General features: G+C 35.1%; 1 protein-coding gene across 1 annotated transcript in view; it reads left to right on the forward strand.

Annotated features, from left to right (window-relative positions):
* LOC110029157 (ABC transporter C family member 2-like) overlaps nucleotides 1–17865 on the forward strand; it is a 93259-nt gene that overhangs the window by 29197 nt on the left and 46197 nt on the right. Inside the window, exons 9-13 of the mRNA XM_020731315.1 lie at nucleotides 528–584; nucleotides 1143–1208; nucleotides 2824–2898; nucleotides 7191–7298; nucleotides 7513–7647. Of these exons, the coding sequence (XP_020586974.1) occupies nucleotides 528–584; nucleotides 1143–1208; nucleotides 2824–2898; nucleotides 7191–7298; nucleotides 7513–7647 (441 nt within the window). The remainder of the gene's footprint in view (nucleotides 1–527; nucleotides 585–1142; nucleotides 1209–2823; nucleotides 2899–7190; nucleotides 7299–7512; nucleotides 7648–17865) is intronic.

Raw genomic sequence — 17865 nt, forward strand, 5'->3', positions numbered from 1 at the left:
ATGTCATAATTAAGAGCCATGAATAAACAACAATTTCAAATATGCTAAATCAATAATTTCATTCATTACAAGCTTGTCTATTCACGTTATAGAACTTGGAGCTATCATATGCATAACTGCATGTTTATACGACTAGAATCTTCCAGTTGTAAATCATAGTTCTTTATCTTATTAAATTTTATTCAATTCTCTCTTATTTCAGTTTTCAACCTCTTTATGTTGGTGTAAGGCTAATGTTGTTGATAACAGTTTCTTTAGATAAGTGAAAGTCTTTCCAACCTTTCAATGTTTTTTTTGCTTAACTTGCTTGGTTGATGAGAATGCTTAAAATTTGAGTTAATTATAAAACATGGTTAAATTTTGACATAAAATTGGAAATAGCCTCTCTAGATTCCTCTTTTTTTATTTACTTACCATGCAAACTTTGTGCGACTCATGATTTAGATTGCACCTTCTTTGTGAAGCGTATCACTCTACTGATTTGCTAATTGTTTACTTTTTTCACTTCTACAAAAAATAACATGTAGGTTGGCAATGATATATCTCAGTTTGTTGGCCCACTAATTTTGAATCTCCTTTTAAAGGTACAATTGCTTCTGATCTCAGTGAAGTTTATTTTGAGTCCATTTTTTTAGTCATTTCAATTTATCTGTTACATTCTGTTTTTAAAGTTCTAATAATAAATAACATGCTTATAGGCCTGGGGATGGCAAATTTCTCCTTTACTGCAGTGAAAATATTTATATTGATTATCATTTATCACAACCGGAACCTTTATTTTTTATGTTGGATTGCTTCTTCTGGTTTTTTAGCCCTACTGGGGCTTATTTTGGGTGTTATTTTACCAATTGTCTATTATAATTTATCACAACTGTTCCCTTTTTGCGCTTTTTTCTAATTCTTGGTTACTTACTATTTTCTCTGAATTTTCCTATTAAAGCTTTTGTGTTCCATGGGCTTGGTATGAGGGGTGGGTATGAGCACCTTTTTTATCAAATCCGTCTATCTGATAGCTAGAGTTTCTTTTCCTTTCATTAATTGCCAAATAGTAGTTGTAAAGTTTCTAATGATTCAGCTATTCAGTTTGTTTCTCATTATTTTCAAATGTGTTAGTTGTAATATTCTGATTCTCAATTGTCCAGTCGATGCAAGAAGGAGATCCAGTGTGGCATGGCTACGTCTATGCATTTTCAATATTTGCAGGAGTGGTATGAGCCTAAATATTTGGTTAATATTTTTTTGATGAGTGATTTGCTTTCATTATATTTTATTCGTAATATATTTGATTTTATACTCACTATTTTTTGTAGGATAGTTTAATACTTATTCCTGTATGGAGATCACATATGTAAGAACATGTGATATTGAGAAATATATAATTCATTATTCTCTGCTAATCACTTGAAATGTACTTTTTGAGCTGTAACCTGATTGCCTGAATAAAATCTTTCCAGTGGTCTTTTCATGTAGGAAGATTTACAGACCACTCAATTCTGATGTATTTACATATCTAACACCTAAGAATCAGTTTTTACATACATGCTACTTACATATGCATGAAAAGGTGTGTTTTACTTTTTATAAGTTAAAATAGAAACATTTTTTATGTGATATGAAGTATTTTGGTGGTAGAAATGTAAAAAAACAAAGTTTAGGTGTTAGAAAGGTAAATGCATAAGAATTGAATGGTATGTATGTAAACGTCCCTTTCATGTATTCACTGAAAACCACTTGAGCTTCTGATTTCAACCTCTTAACTGTTGGGAGTAGCTGAAAGTTATAAAGGTTTTTTTCCTGGTGATGAGAACCTCCTGTCTTGTACAACAAATCGTCATTCAAAACGGTGAATTTAAAAGTCCTCTCCATTGGTTTGACAACCGGCAGATAGCAAAATCAGCTACTCTAGGAACAAAGTATTTGGAGTGATATCAGAGTAAATCCAACTGTGAGTAAGAATAAATCCAACAAGGAGAGGAACGAGCCCAACAAATTGTAGAAATTTGTCCAACATTGAACATTAAATCATGATTTATCTGAACTGAGCCCGAATCCAGGCTAAACCATATGAATCAACTAATTATATTGAATTAAATTAATAGAGAAAACATCCTTTTCTCATCATTGTCATCATAGTATGCTCCAAATAGAAATTTAAGACTACAAAATAAACCAATTCTTGAATTTAGATAAACTTTACACTTTGCTTAAATCATGTCTTGATACAATGCTTCCGACATACATAAACACATAAATTTTCATCATGAACAAGTGAACTGATGCCATTTAATCCCACGCTGTCGTTTCATTATGCCTCTAGGGACTGCTTCTACTTTCACAATTCAAAGCGTTTGTTATTAATTTGACAACTTTAAATTATTTTCTTAAGCTTAATGTCCGACATTAGCTTTTTTATGTATTCATTATCTTTCTACTGTTCATTTCCTATTGTTTCGTCTAATGGCTCTGCCTGAAAGTTATCTTCTTCTGCAGACTTCTCATCTCCACAAAACTGGGATTATCATAATTAATCATGAAGTGATAATCCTATACTAGTCATTATTTATTCATCTTGCTGTGCAATATGTCTCATAACATGTACACAATACTTAGGAACCACATTGTTACCAAGCTATCTCATTTATACTAATTGTAACTAGCTTTGCAATTGTGAAACTATCATATTTGACACATGGACTTCATGTGGTGAGTTCTGATTAAATAAACCTTTTTCAGTTTAGCTCTCATCTTTCCTGTAAACCTGTGACTTAATGATGCAAGTTTGCTAAGCTTGTTTTTTGTACTTATTCTTGTTTGTTTGACCAGTCTTTAGGAGTGCTATCCGAAGCTCAGTACTTCCAAAATGTGATGCGTGTTGGCTTTCGATTAAGGTCTACCTTGGTATGCCTTTTTTTTTCTTGAGCTACTCTCAATTTTCTGGCTTATGTGCATCATTTTCTTTTAGTTGCAATTGTTTCTTGTTCTATATTACTGAAGAACTAAATACTGGGTTATTTTTATATCTTTTGACATTTGTTCAGCAGAAGAATCCTATAATTTTATTGCTCACATCTATTAATAAGACGGTATTGGCTTTCTATTAAGAGTACAATATCAAATAAAAAAAATAGGTAATGCTATATTAGAGAACTTGTGTGATTATTAGAAGCTAAATGGAGGATTTGGTCAGCGGAATGGCACTAAGGCCATTCTTAGTAAATCCTTATGTTAGTTTTGTTTTGGAGAATGAAATCTAGAAGTGTGACTGATTGAATCCTTTGAATCTCCATTACTTGTTAAGTTTATGGTCAGGATGGTGGAAATCTCAGCCATCAACGTTGATTGCTTTTGATCAATAGACAAATCTGATAGTTCATATTCTGCTTCTGTAACACGTTATCATCCTGCAATAATTGATAAAAACTGAACTTTTTTGCTCTCCATTCAGTTATCACTTCTAAGGAAACTGTAATTCAACTAGGACATTAAGGGCTTATTTGAGATCAATTTTAATTTTTCTTATGTTTTTTTGAACTCTATCATTGGCGGGTCCCAAGCCCCGGGTGTGAAAGTGAAAGGTTGCGTTAGATAGTCGCTAGCGTAAAATTTGTCGAAAATCATGATATGAATCTTTTTAATTATTGTTAAGGTGTCTTCTTGAAGCGACGTATTGTATGACCTGAATACAACGAAAAATGTGAAAAGTTTCCACATTACGGACGGATTCGGGTAAAAACTTAGGCCATGAAACTAATATTATGATAGAATCTTGGAATATAGGTACTCTCACAGACAAATTAATGGAATTAGTTGATATTTTAATTCATAGAAAAATTAATATTTTATGTATTCAAAAAACTAAATGGGTTGGAGGAAAAACTAAGAAAATTGATAGCTTAAGTTTTAAACTTTGGTATTCAGGTAAAAGTCGCACTAGAAATGATTTATGTGTAATTATAGATGATAGTTTGAAATATAATGTTGTAAAAACTAATAGAATTGGAAATATAATTGTAGCCCTTAAAATTGTTGTTGATACTAAGATTTTTAATATTATAAATGTTTATGCTCGTCAAGTAGGTTTAGATATTGGTTCCAAAGAAAAATTCTGGAACGATCTACAAAAATTAATACAAATGATACCTCTTATAGAAAGAATTTTTATTGTAGGACATTTAAATAGACATGTCGATTGAGTGGTAGAAGATCTTAGAAATTTTCATCGTGGCTACGGTTTTTGAGTGTTTAATGAAGAAGGTAGAGCCATATTAAATTTTGCTTTAGCTTATTTTTTTGTTATTGCTAATACTTTATTTAAGAAAAGATATAGAACATATTATTGCTTATAAGAATGGATTTAATAAAACACAAATTGAAGAAGAGATCGTCAAGAATGTAAATATTGTAAGGTCATTCCTACTCAGAATTTAAATACTAAACATCGATTATTAGTTATGGATTTTAAGATAGAGTTATAAAATAAAGAATACTAGGAAGCATTGCCTTAGAATTACATGGGGGTACCTTAATGACACAAATAAAATTATTTTTATGAGTAAACTTCAAGATTTCAAGATTTGAAATGTTCATGAAGAAGCAAATTCTATGTGAGATAAAATAATAAATACTATTAAATAAATGACAAAATATGTGCTTGAAGACTCAAAATGAAAAGTTTTTATAAATAAAAATAGTTGGTGGTAGAATAAAAATGTGCAAGAAAAAATAAAACATAAGAAACTATATTATAAAAAATTGGTTTAAATGTCTTAGAAAACTGAGAAAAATATATCCGTGGGCAGTCTAAGAGAACAATCTATGACGCTAAAATATCTGTTTTAGTGATCTTTATTATAAATTAGATACTAAAGAGGGTGAAAAATATATGTATAAACTAGCGAAATTAAGAGAAAAGAAAAGTAAAGGTTTAACTTAAGTAAATTGTATTAAAGATAAAAATCAAGAAGTGCTTTTCTTAGAAAAAGATATTCAACATAGGTGGTTGGGTTATTTTGATAAACTTTTCAATTAAGTTTCTGAAAAAACGATCGACTTTAGTGATCTTAATGTCGTTAATAATAATAAAATATTACATTGTTATCGTCACATTAGTAAAAAAATAGTTGAAGAGCTTTTAAAGAAAACCAAGGGTGAAAAGCTTGTAGGACCTGATGATATCTCAATTGAAGTGTGAAAATATTAAGGAGATTCGACAATTTCTTGGCTTATTAAATTCTTTAATATTATTTTAAAAATTAAGAAGATGTATGAGGGGTGAAGGAAGAGTATTTTGGTGTCCATTTTTAAGAATAAAGGTGACGCACAAGATTGTACAAATTATAGAGGAATTAAGTTGATGTGTCATACTATAAAATTATGTGAGAGGGTATTGAATATAGGCTAAGACGTATTACAAAGATTTCTCATAAGCAGTTTGGATTTATGTCGGGCAGGTCAACTATGGAAGCTATACATTTATTGAGAGGTTTGATGGAGAAGTACAGAGAGAATAAGGAGGATATACATATAATTTTTATTGATTTAGAAAAAAAATTATAATAAGGTTCTAAGAGATACCTTTTGGGGAGTTATAGGAAGAAAAGTGTTTATATTACTTATATTCAAGTCATTAAAGATATGTATACTAGAGGTGTTACTTATTTTCTAACAAAAGGATGATTGACCAAATATTTTCTTATTTTAGCTGGATTACATCATGGATTGGCTTTAAGCCCATAACTTTTTGCTTTAGTTATGGATGCTTTTATTGGACTTTTACAGGAGGATGTACCTGGTGTATGCTTTTCGTCGGTGATATCCTTCTTGTGGATAAGACTAGAGAAAGAGTTTAGGAAAAACTTAAATTATGGAGGTCTACGTTAGAGTCTAAAGGCTTTCGTTTGAGTAGAATTAAAACTAAGTACATGGAATATAATTTTAGTGGTAGTAGCCCTAGTGGCAGAGTTGCAACTATGGGTAATCAAATCATTAAAAGGTGTGAACATTTTAGATATCTCGGGTCTCTTGTTCAAAGTGATGGTTATATAGATGGGGATGTAATTAGTAGAATTCAAGTTGGTTGGTTGAAATGGAGGAATGCATCCGACATATTGTGTGATAGAAAATACTGCTTTTACTGAAAGGAAAATTTTATAAGATGGTGGTGAGACCTGCAATGTTCTATGGTGCCGAATGTTGGCTTTTAAAAGACAAGCACAAAATTAAGTGTTGCCGAGATGAGAATGCTTAGGTGGATGAGTGGCTTTACACTTTGAGACAAAATACAAAATGAATATATCCGTGATAGGGTTGGTGTACTTCCTGCGACTGACAAAATTAGAGAGAGTCGTCTTGGATGGTTTGGTCACATTAAACATAGACCATCTGATGATCTGGTTAGGAGAGTAGATGTTTTAGATTCAACTTATGTTAAGAAAGGCAGAGGTAGACCTAGAAAGACTTGGGCATATTGTATAAAAAATGATTTTAATTTATTAGAATTAAATGAAAATATGACATTGAATAGGACGCGATGGAGAGAAAAGATTCATGTAGCCGACCCCACTTAATGTGATAAATGCTTGTTGTTGTTGTTGTTGTTATGTTTTTATTAACATGCTTGTTTACTATGTTTTTTACGTGTTTTTATTTTTTGCTTTGAAAAACAAATAAAAATGTTTTTGAAAAACACTCAAAATAGATTTTAAGTATTTTTAGTATTTTTAAACATAATGATATCTTAATTAAATATTTTAAATATGTTTTGTTTCAAATCAAAACATAAACAAAATAAAATAATAATAATAAATAAAAATGATCTCAAATGTTCCTAGGATATTGAAAGACTTTTTTTTCTATCATAATTTAGCGATCACTTCAATACAGCACCATTCTAATACGTGCATTACTGATATTAGTTTCTCTTACAGGATGTTTCCTAGTAGGTGAGTGTTGTAAAATGAGAACTTCTATCGTTGTTGTTTTTGTGGTTTATGGTTTTTTATTTCGTCCTCCTAATTTGTTTAGCTTATTGCATTGATCTTAAAGCATCTTAGAAACGCTGCTACTTATGTGATTTAACTAATAGCACTTCATACATTTTTTAAATTTTGCTGTAGTCAATAACTAAATCTTCACCATTATGATATTAACAATGATGGCTGAGATAATCTTAACTATGAGTGTTATTTCAGGTAGCTGCGGTATTTCGTAAATCTTTGAGACTAACGCATGAAGGTCGAAAAAAGTTCGCATCCGGAAAAATAACTAACTTGATGACGACTGATGCAGAATCACTTCAGGTAGTTAACTAATGACATTGTTGCTTGTTAAGGTTAGATCTGAAAAAAATCAACGTTTTGTTTTGAACATTCCCATAACCTTAATACCTTTTAGTGGCTACATTGCAAAAAAAAAAAGGTTGTTAATTTGAGTTTTTATCTATTTTAGCATATCAGCTTTTTAAGAGATGAAAAATAATCTTTATGCTACTAAGTATATCTAAATTTCTTACAGCAAATCTGTCAGCAGCTTCATAGTTTATGGTCAGCACCATTTCGCATCGTTATATCCATTGTGCTTCTTTACAGTCAACTAGGTGTTGGTGCACTTGTGGGATCGATAATTCTGGTTCTTATGTTCCCCTTTCAGGTAAAGATTTTTGTTTTTTTGGTATTAATATAACTTTGTTTTCTATTTTTTTCATTGATCAAACTTGGATTTTCTACCCAATGGATTTGGTTTTCAACAACATTTTATGGTTTGGGTTTCTTTAGATATAGTATTCAGAAGGGGATTAATTAAATTTCTTTAGATATACGTGGATTCATTAAATATAGATTCAGAGTAAGGCATCATTTATTCAAATTCAGACCTTTGCTGAGATTCTAAATGCTGGCTATTCACCTGGTTATGCTTAGACGATATTCTTTTTCATTGTTATCATAATGCATGCTAGACTGATTTGCTTTGAAGCATGAAAATGAGTACGATGACATTGACACAACACGACATACTCAATGAAGCACATGCACTTTTGAATGGTGCACATGTTTATTGGATACGGACAATGTTTGAGGCATCCCAACATGTCCAATACAACGTAAATCATGTCAAGAATTTTTTATTATAATAAATTTGGGCTACGACACTTATGGGACATGGTAGAACATGCCAAGGGCACAATAGCGAGACAAGATGGGGCACAGTTCATCGCTAAAATCACGGGGATAGAATCGATACATTTCATTTCTCCTCGTGTCGATAAGCAGACGCTAGACGATGTTGAAGACAATGAAATTGACTAGACTCATACACACACAACACACAATACACAACTTATTTTCAAGCTTGGATCGGAGTGTTTTGAAGTTGGGATCGTTTGAATCTGTGATACAAAGAAGCTTAAGGTATAAGGGTTAAAAGACGTTCCATCTTACCTAGCTTTGACATACCTGTGCATTTCACCCTCTTGCTTTGAAGCCGATTGCATATAGTCTTTGAGCCAGGCTCTTTCATGTATAGAATATCTTTCTTATTCTCAATAATAAGTTAAATCACTCCGCTCCTTTGATTCTGCCATGATAATATATCATTTTGCTCAATTGAGTTAGTTCATTTGGCCTTTATGAAATTCATCGCATGAATAACCTTTTATGGATGACATTCGATTGTTTCTCCTTTGAATTTGTTCCTATCTTGAATTTCTATTGAAGTTTCATTTATATCTAAAACTTATTATATACTATTTAATTGTATTATATGTCATGTTATTATGGAATCTTGCGCTAAACAAAGTGATATGCATGTGTCATTGCTGCGTTAAAAACTTATAGTTGCATCCATGTGTTAGAAATGTTCCATCGCACATTAAAAAGAAAATGTTTTCATCATCTAAATGTGATAGTTGATTATCAAATTTAACAATTAAATGTGCTTGAAAAACTTTATTTTGACTTGATTAGAGGGCTTCAATCAATTGATGTCATGTGTGTGAAACTCATAATTGAATCTACTTGGATAATTGATGCATAATTTAGTAAAATTTTTGCCTATATCAAATGAGAGGAATAAATGCTTGAAACAAATCTTTTTAACTATTGAAATAATAGTTAGTTTGGACTTCACCTTTTTTTTTGGGGATTCATTAGTGCTTTTGTTGATCATGACTTTATAGCAATTAATGGCTCTATCGATGAAAAGTCTCGATCGATGATTTATGAAGCTAGTTTCTCGTTATTGCAAAGTTAGCTTTTAAATTGTTGCCTCAATCATGTTTATTTTCTTGATACAAAAGAAATTGGAGTACATATTTTTTTTATTAATTCATTTAAGATGAATAAAATCATTCCTAAATATTGTGAAGATATATATCAATTTCTTATTTTATTTAGGGGCTAAACTATGGGATATTGGTGAAACTATACGTTCGCTCCACAAATTTGTGCTCTTGTTTCCTCTGAAACAATTAGAAAGTTGTACTTGAGGTTCCATATCAATTTTTTAGAAGGCACGTGAGACAGTAAATAAGATATCTTCCAGATAATTTACTCTCATTTCGCAAAGATTTTCTAGATTTGTGATTTGAGTTTTTTTCCTATCAATGACGGAAGAGTACTTTCAATTAAAGCTTGTCATTGTTGTATTGACTTTTCAATGTCGTGCAACAACAAATTAATTTTTTTTATTTTATAAAAAATTATAATTATGGGCTTAAAGCAAATGGTGGGAGGACTTATGACAAACCTGATCAAGATTTCATAATTCTATCAACTTGAGTAGGCATAGTTCTTAGTTTACTTAATTAGGGAGATATTTGACCCAACCTGATAAAAATATCATTTTTGGCAATCATGGGTTGTTTCGTTTAAGAGAATTTTACAGACTTGATGTGAATATTTATCTAAGGGGATAAATTCAAAACAACCTTTGCTAACAAAGATCTTTGTGCTCTATTAGGTCTCTCATGTGATTCACAACTCAAAAAGACAGAAAGCTATTGAGGAGCATATATGCTGCTGTCGTGACTATAACATAGTGGAGCATGTCTTGCCAAACCGCGTGGTTGGAGGGCTTTGGTCATAGCTGCTTTTTTTATTGAGTCGACTGACCAAACCAGAACATCTTGAGCTGTCGCGGACCTTGGTTACCCTTGTAGAGGATGGATAATGATTGCTCTTATTTTTTAGGTGTTGTATGTCATTTAAAATTTTTTATAGCTTAAATTTTGATTTTAGAGATATGCTCCTTTGTTTGAGATTCACTTTTAACATGATCATTATCATAGATTATTATTTGCATCATTCATAATTGTAGTTTTAATTGAAAATCACACTGAATATTATTAAGGCATCCATCATGTCAACTCTTATTATTGTAAAGAGTATCATAGTAGCTCAGTTGGGAAAGATATACATGTAGGGTGTCTAAGAGAACTAACAGTGAGACTAAAAATTCTGCATTTAGCGATCTTTATAATAGATTAGATATCAAATAGGGTGAAAAATTTTTGTGTAAACTAGCCAAACAAAGAGAAAAGAAAAATAAAGATTTAACTAAGTAAATTGTATTAAAGAAAAAAGTACTTTTCTTTGAAAATAAAAAAGTACTTTTCTTAGAAAAAGATATTTAACATATGCTGGTGAGTTATTTTGATAAACTTTGTAATGAAGTTTCTGAAAATATGATCGATCTTAGTGATCTTCATATCGTTAATAATAATAAGATGTTTTATTTTTATTGTCGCAATAGTAAAATAGAAGTTGAAGAGGCTTTAAAGAAAACCAAGGGTGGAAAGTCTGTAGCCTAATAATATCTCAATTGAAGTGTGAAAATGTATAGGAGATTTAAAAGTTTCTTGGCTTAATCAGGCAGGTCTACCATGGAAGCTATACATTTATTGAGAGGATTGATGGAGAAGTTCAGAGAGAGTAATGAGGATCTATATATGATTTTTATTGATTTAGAAAAAGCTTAAGATAAGATTCTAAGAGATATACTTTAGAGAGTTCTAGAGAAGAATTGTGTTAATATGACTTATATTCAAGTCATTAAAGATATGTATACTAGAGTTATTACTTGTGTTCAAACAGAAGGTGCTTGACCAAATATTTTACTATTTCAGTTGGATTACATCAGGGATCGACTTTATGCCCTTGTTGTTTTGCTTTAGTTATGGATGCTCTTACTGGACATTTATAGGAGGATGTACCTTGGTATATGTTTTTCGCTGATGCGCTGATGATATCCTTCTTTCGCTGATGATATCCTTCTTGTGGATAAGACTAGAGAAAAAACTCAGGAAAAACTTGAATTATGGAGGCCTACATTGAAGTCTAAAGGCCTTCGTTTGAGTAGAACTAAAACTGAATACATGAAGTGTAATTTTAGTAGCAGTAACTCTAGTGACAATAACTATGGGTGATCAAATTATTAAAAGGTGTGAACGTTTTAAATATCTCGAGTCTATCGTTTAAAAAGATGGTGATATAGATGGGAATTTTATTACTAGAATTCAAGTTGGTTGATTGAAGTGGAGGAATACTTCGGGCCTATTGTGTGATGGAAAAGTATCGCTTTGACTGAAAGGAAAATTTTATAAATGGGTGGCGAGACCTGAAATGCTCTATGGCGTTGAATGTTGGCCTTTAAAAGAGAAGCATAAAACAAAGTTAAGTGTTGCCGAGATGAGAATGCTTAGGTGGATGAGTGGCTTTACACTTAAGAGACAAAATGCGAAATGATTGTATCCGTGATAGGGTTGGTGTAGCTCCAGTGGCAGACAAAATTAGATTATCTTCTTAAATGGTTTGGTCACTTTAAACATCGACCATCTAATGATCCGATTATCATAGTAGATGTTTTAGATTCGACTTATGTTAAAAAAGGCAGAGGTAGATCTAGAAAAACTTGGGCATATTATATAAAAAAATGATATTAATTTAGTGGAATTAAATTAAAATATAACACTCATATTGACCTCATGTTCAGTGAGGTCTTAGTCTCCTACTCTTAGAACTTAGGATTTAGCTTTAGAAGTTCTTTATTGACCATCATAGCAGACTAGTAATAGAGCCGACCTCCCATATAACTTTGAACTACTTTTTTGACTCATTTTTGTGCAGACCTCGCATGAGTAGTCCCAAGCACTTAACTCTTAGTTGCAAGGGCTAAGAACTAACACATAGAGGGCCCGAAAATGAGTTCCTACAGGATCAGACGACCATATGTGAACCCTTTATGATTCGAACATTTTTGAACGCCGCATTTCACACACTCACTGCACCACACACGATGTTGACTTGAATTGATCAAGACAAGCTCGAATGACGAAACAAACTGCGTCAGCTCGTCTGGAATGTTGACGTTAGCTAAAAAGGGCACATATATTGCTATGATTTTACGCACGAGCAATTAACATGAAAATCGATGCTTGCTTTTTTAATTAGCGGGACGCGGGCCCAGGCTCAACCCATGTTCAACTCGGGTTTGATTTGGGCTGAACACAAGCTAAAATAGTTTCAGATTTCAAAATTTCAAAATTTAAATGGGCTATTTAATCTCATCTTAATTGAGAGTTAAGACTTTGCAATTAAGCTGGTTGCATCAACAAAATTCATTCAATTCCCCGCCAATGTGTCGCATGACGTCTCTCTGGAATCCCCGATATAGAAAAATCGCGTCTCCCCCTTCTTAGGCTCGGGGCTCTTGATTCAACTCTTCCCTCTCTCGCAGAAATCCCGCCTCCTCTTGGGCTCTCTCGGCCGCTCGACCTTGCCTCCCTCACACACAGAAAACCTCCGCTCGACGCCTTCCTCCCTGCACCGAAGCCGCTCGCTCCTCCCAATCCCGCCTCCTTATTTGCTCGGCCAAACAACCCTCCTCTTCGCCTCTTCCCATTGCTGCCCATCTCCCTCTTCCTCATCACTGAAACCCTCACCTGCACCGCAGCACTCGGCTCTTCTCGCACGACGCACCCACCCGCCCTCGCTCGCTTTGCGTCGAACAACCCGCTCAACTCGACTCCCTCCTCGCCGAACAGACTTCACTTGCTAGGGTTTCACCTCCTTAGCCTTTGCGACAATGTTTTTCACGCTCGAAGAAGAGGAAGGATTTCACGCCATATTTTGTTTCGTCTTCCCGTCTTCTTGTCTTGCGAGTTTTTCTAGGCTCTGCAGCTCGACTCGTGTTTCAGTCTCGGGAGTTTTCTCGGCTCGGTAATTTTGCCAGCTCTGTGGCTCGTCTTCCTGTTTTACTCTATTTCAACTTCAGCTGTTTCGACATCGAGTTTTTTGCGTGCTTATCAGAGCTGCTTTCTTCACTGCTCTTAACGTCGCACCTCCATTTATTGGGATGGCTTTGGACAGATCATATACTGCTGCCCTTGTGAGTGTCCACGCCTCAGGTATACCTAAATTGTGTTTTTTCCCTCTTTCGTTTGAATGGGCGGAGGTCATCAAGAAACCTGGTAGGAATAATGAAAAATCTGTCTTCTTTTTACAGAAGTTGAAGCTATTCAACTTGATTCCTCTTGTCGTCTAAATTGGTCAGTAAATTTCTGTATGACCATCCCAAAATGGAGTTTATTCGTAAGGAGTTTGAGCTTATGCACTTTGTTGGGGAGTGTAAAATTGAACTTTTAGATGGAAGACACATTCTTATTCAACTTAATAATGAAGAGATTTACATATGCTTATTTGCTAGAAGGATGATCTGGATTGATAACAAAGTAATAAAGATTCTGAAATGGTCTGTGGATTTTGACCCACAGATGGAATCACCAATCATTCCGATTTGGATTCGCCTCCCTGATCTAAAATTCATTATTTTACTTAAAAATGACCGTTCTCTATTGCCTCAGCTTATGATAAGCCACTCAAAACAGAGATTTCTACTTTTAAATTTTCCCATTTATCTGAAGCTAGAGTACTTACTGAAAGAGGCGTCACTTCATCCGCTTCTGAGGAAATTTGGTTGGACACATAACACCATGGATGTTGACAAAAGGTAGTGATCAAACATTTTCTTTCGTATTGTTCTCAATGCCACCATCTACACCCCCACCTCAGACTAAAAAACAAAGTGTTGTGCCAGAGACAGTGAATCAATTTCCTCCTGTTCAACTCCAAGTTATTGACACTATTGATTATCAAAATGATATCCCTGAAGACGTCAATATCCTTGCAGGCAATATGCCAACCATTCAGTCTCCACACAATGTTGTAGCTTCCCTGTCTTTGGAACCTTCTATCGTTGATATTACAGGTGACAATACTTCTACTGCTTCACTACCGCCTCATCAGGTCGAGCAAGATGTAATGCTACTCAGGCTCATGGGGATCATGATGTGCAACAGTCTTCACCTGTCCGACCACCTTTGGACCAATCCATTGATCAGATGAGTCAATCCTCGGATGAGGAATGACATGTCTACACATCTAGGAGGAAGAAGAAGAATGAAGACCTACTTAAGCTCAGGAATCAGATGGATGATAATTTGGTTACTTCAGGTATCGAAACACACCTTACTAATTTATTAGTCGGCTCCCTTCCGAGAACTAAAGGAGGGAAGACTAAAGTGGGATGTCCCTAGCACTTTTGCGTTCGTTGGTAGCCTTTTTGTTTTTTATCTTTATGTATCTTTGTTTTATTTTGTATTTTGTGCGTGTTGTATTGTGTGAGTTGGGTTTCTTTTAGGCCCTCTCATACTACCTATCTATATCTTTTTTGATTTAATATATTAGCCATTGGGCTTTTATATATATATATATATATATATTAAAAGCCCAAGGACTGATATATTAAAGAGAAATGTACAGATATGTTTGTATGGGTGGGCTTAAACACCCAATCCACACGGTACAACACACACCAAAAAATGTAAAAGATGGGTACATATAGAAATAAAAAAAAACCCAAAAACCACCCGGGCACTGAAAAAGTGTGGGTCATCCTAATCTAGTCTTGCCACCGGCTTTAGTTCTCGGTAGGGATCCAGCTAGCAGATTGGTAAGGTGCTGATTATTACCCGTAGTAACCAAAATATCATCCATAAGACTCCTGAGCTCTACTAGACTCCATTCTTCTTCTTCCTCCTGAAAGTGTAAACCTGACATTTGTCCTCCGAAGAATCTGTCCTCCGAAGAATCAGCCTGATGGGGTAGAGCTGAAGTAGAAGGAATACCAACGGTAGTACTCACAATAGGTTCTAGATTATGTGAAGTTTGAGTTGCCTTTACACAAGATACTTCTTGAAGAAGTGGAGCTACGAGGCTCTCTTGATTATCAGTATGAACACTATCATTTATAGGTAATAGTCCAACAATATTGTTTTCTATGGAGTTTGTAGGTGTCAAAACCGCATTACTCGCAGTAACAGTAACAACAGTGTCATGGGGGGGTCCTCAGGGGCAACAGACACCTCCTGTCTGGTAGTATCCTCCTCAGGTGAAACTAAAATGTCCACAGTAGTGGGGTTAGACTCATCCTTATTCACTTGAACCTTAGATTTCAAATTGTGATGAAACTTTTGACATTTAGCAAGGATATGACCAAACATCTTACAGTGGTTACAATATGGGGGTTTGTGTTTCATGACAATTTGTTGCCAATAACCATTATGAGTTGTGCTCAGTCAGACTTCAGTAACATCAGGTAAAATAATATCCATTTCCACAAGTATTCTGTCTACCGAGGGTCTGGGTCTGGTTAGGTTGAAAGTAGACAGATCTAGTTTCAAAGGATCCCCAAGGATGACCCCAATAGAGTAGATGGAGAAAAAAATATAGCTTAAGACCAGGTAAATTAAACCATATCGGTACAATGGGAGTTTCATGATTTGGGTCGAAATTAGGAGACCACTGGGTAACTTCATTGATTTGCCTTCAATATTAAGATATTTCTTGGAGAAAATTCTGGTGTAGTCTTCAGCCACTGTTAGTTGGATCAACACATGTCTCTCATCCATAAGTCCCACTTTCCACTTGCCTACTAGCTTAAGATCATCAACACTTTTTCTGATAACATCCATAGGAGGGGGGTGTCCCCACTGAAATTTTTCAATAAGAGCAAACTATAGAAATTTCTGATTCAGAGAAATTTCTGATTCAGAGAATAAGATTGATTCTTTTTCACCTTTTCTACTTTCTTTCTTAATAAAAGGACAATCATTTGTACCCTCACGAGATTTCTTATAACTTGAGGGGAATATCATCGCAGACTCCACCTGAGAGTTACCCCCCACATGGGCAAATGAGACATTGTCCGGCTCAACTAAAGAAGGAAACTCCATCAGAGGCTTTCAGCGTTAAACTGTTGCGATATTGCTGAAAGGCAGAGGAGCTGTCGGACACAGAAGCAGGGGCAGCACTGAAACAGAAAAAACCAAACAGTTGAGCGCAGACGACGAAGCTGCGAGCTACAGAGGTGTGGAGCGATATCGAGCAGGAGGAGTGTAGCGATATCAAGGAAGACGATGACGCGAGCAGTGGAGCAATATCACGACACGATTGAGAGACGCAAACGTTTACTCCGACGTAGACGCAGACGCCAGACGACGGAGCGAGAGTCGACGATGCGAGATCTTCTCCTTCGAGCGGTAGAATCATGCCGTAGCGAGCTCTTTTTTGAGTTAAAACAAGTTGAACACGAACAAATAAATTTTTATTCGTTTATATATTTAGTGCTAAAAAAATATTTGTGTTCGGCTTGTTAACTTAATGAACGAATCAAACACAATATTTTTAACAAGCCGAACACGAGTAGTTCACGAACAAAAAGCCTTTTTGCAGCCCTACACCTGTTCTTCCCTCGCCACGCTGTTTCGATCATTGCTTAATCCTCCGAAGAAGGGGCTTCGGGTAGTGGGAAGAGTTCATGACTTGAGTGAAACAGTCAAAGGAGAGTGCAAGTTGTGTGTTTTTGGCCAAGTCTGAGGGATAGCGGGTCTTGTGGCTTGTGTGTAAGAAAAGGAAAAGGATACCAGTGAAGAGTTCGGGTTGCTGTGTGGTTTGCTGGGTCACTGACAAGGTGATTGGTTCCGCGGGGGGGGGGATCTCAGCTTGAAATGCCAAGGCTAAAGGAGAAAGAATGCTGGCTACATATCTGAGAGGGGGCAGAGTTGATGTGATGGATGGAGAATGCAAATTATGTTACGGGGATTGCTTAAGTTGGGCGGGGAGTAGGAAGTTTGGGTTGAGAAGGGCTTGCCGTTGGGAGGCTCGGTGAGTGGTTTGGAGATGTGGATAAAGGGTTGGTTGGAGTTGGATGCGTGTAGCAGCGGCATCGTGACATCAGACAGTCTGGGGGCAAGTCATGGCAAGGAAGGAGGAAGCTGGGAGGTGGAGTTGGCTGTTGGGATGAGCCGGTTTCAGCTTGATGTATTTGCTTGGTTCCATGCGGGATTGAGAGAGGGAGGTGCTAGGGCTTCCGGTTTTGGTGAGGGAGATCATATAGTAGGAGTGTGCTGGGGCTGGTGATGTTGAGAGTGAGAGATGGGGTAGTCATGGGATGTAGTGTCTTGCGTGGAGCAGAGGGAGAAGACATTAGTGTTGGTTGCAGTTGAGTTAGGAGTAGGGGTGTGTCGGCGCTTAAAAGGGGAAAAGTTAATGTTTGGGGGTCGCCCGTAAGAAGCTGTCGGTCGCCGGAATCGAAATCCCGTCACCCGCTTCGGAAGGACTTTTTAATTTACGTATATATATATAATTTTAGAAAAATATGAAATCAAACTGACCTCATATTTTTCACAGTTTAATTGAAAGAGCACTCAACCTCAAATCTTGTATCTATCCCGAGGGATAAACACAAGATTTGAGGGTGAGACTCGATCAAATAAACTAAGAAAGATATGACATCCGTTTGGGTCTGCGAAAC

The sequence above is a fragment of the Phalaenopsis equestris genome, unplaced genomic scaffold (genome assembly GCF_001263595.1).
Source record: "Phalaenopsis equestris unplaced genomic scaffold, ASM126359v1 Scaffold000552, whole genome shotgun sequence".
Classification (NCBI taxonomy): domain Eukaryota; kingdom Viridiplantae; phylum Streptophyta; class Magnoliopsida; order Asparagales; family Orchidaceae; genus Phalaenopsis; species Phalaenopsis equestris.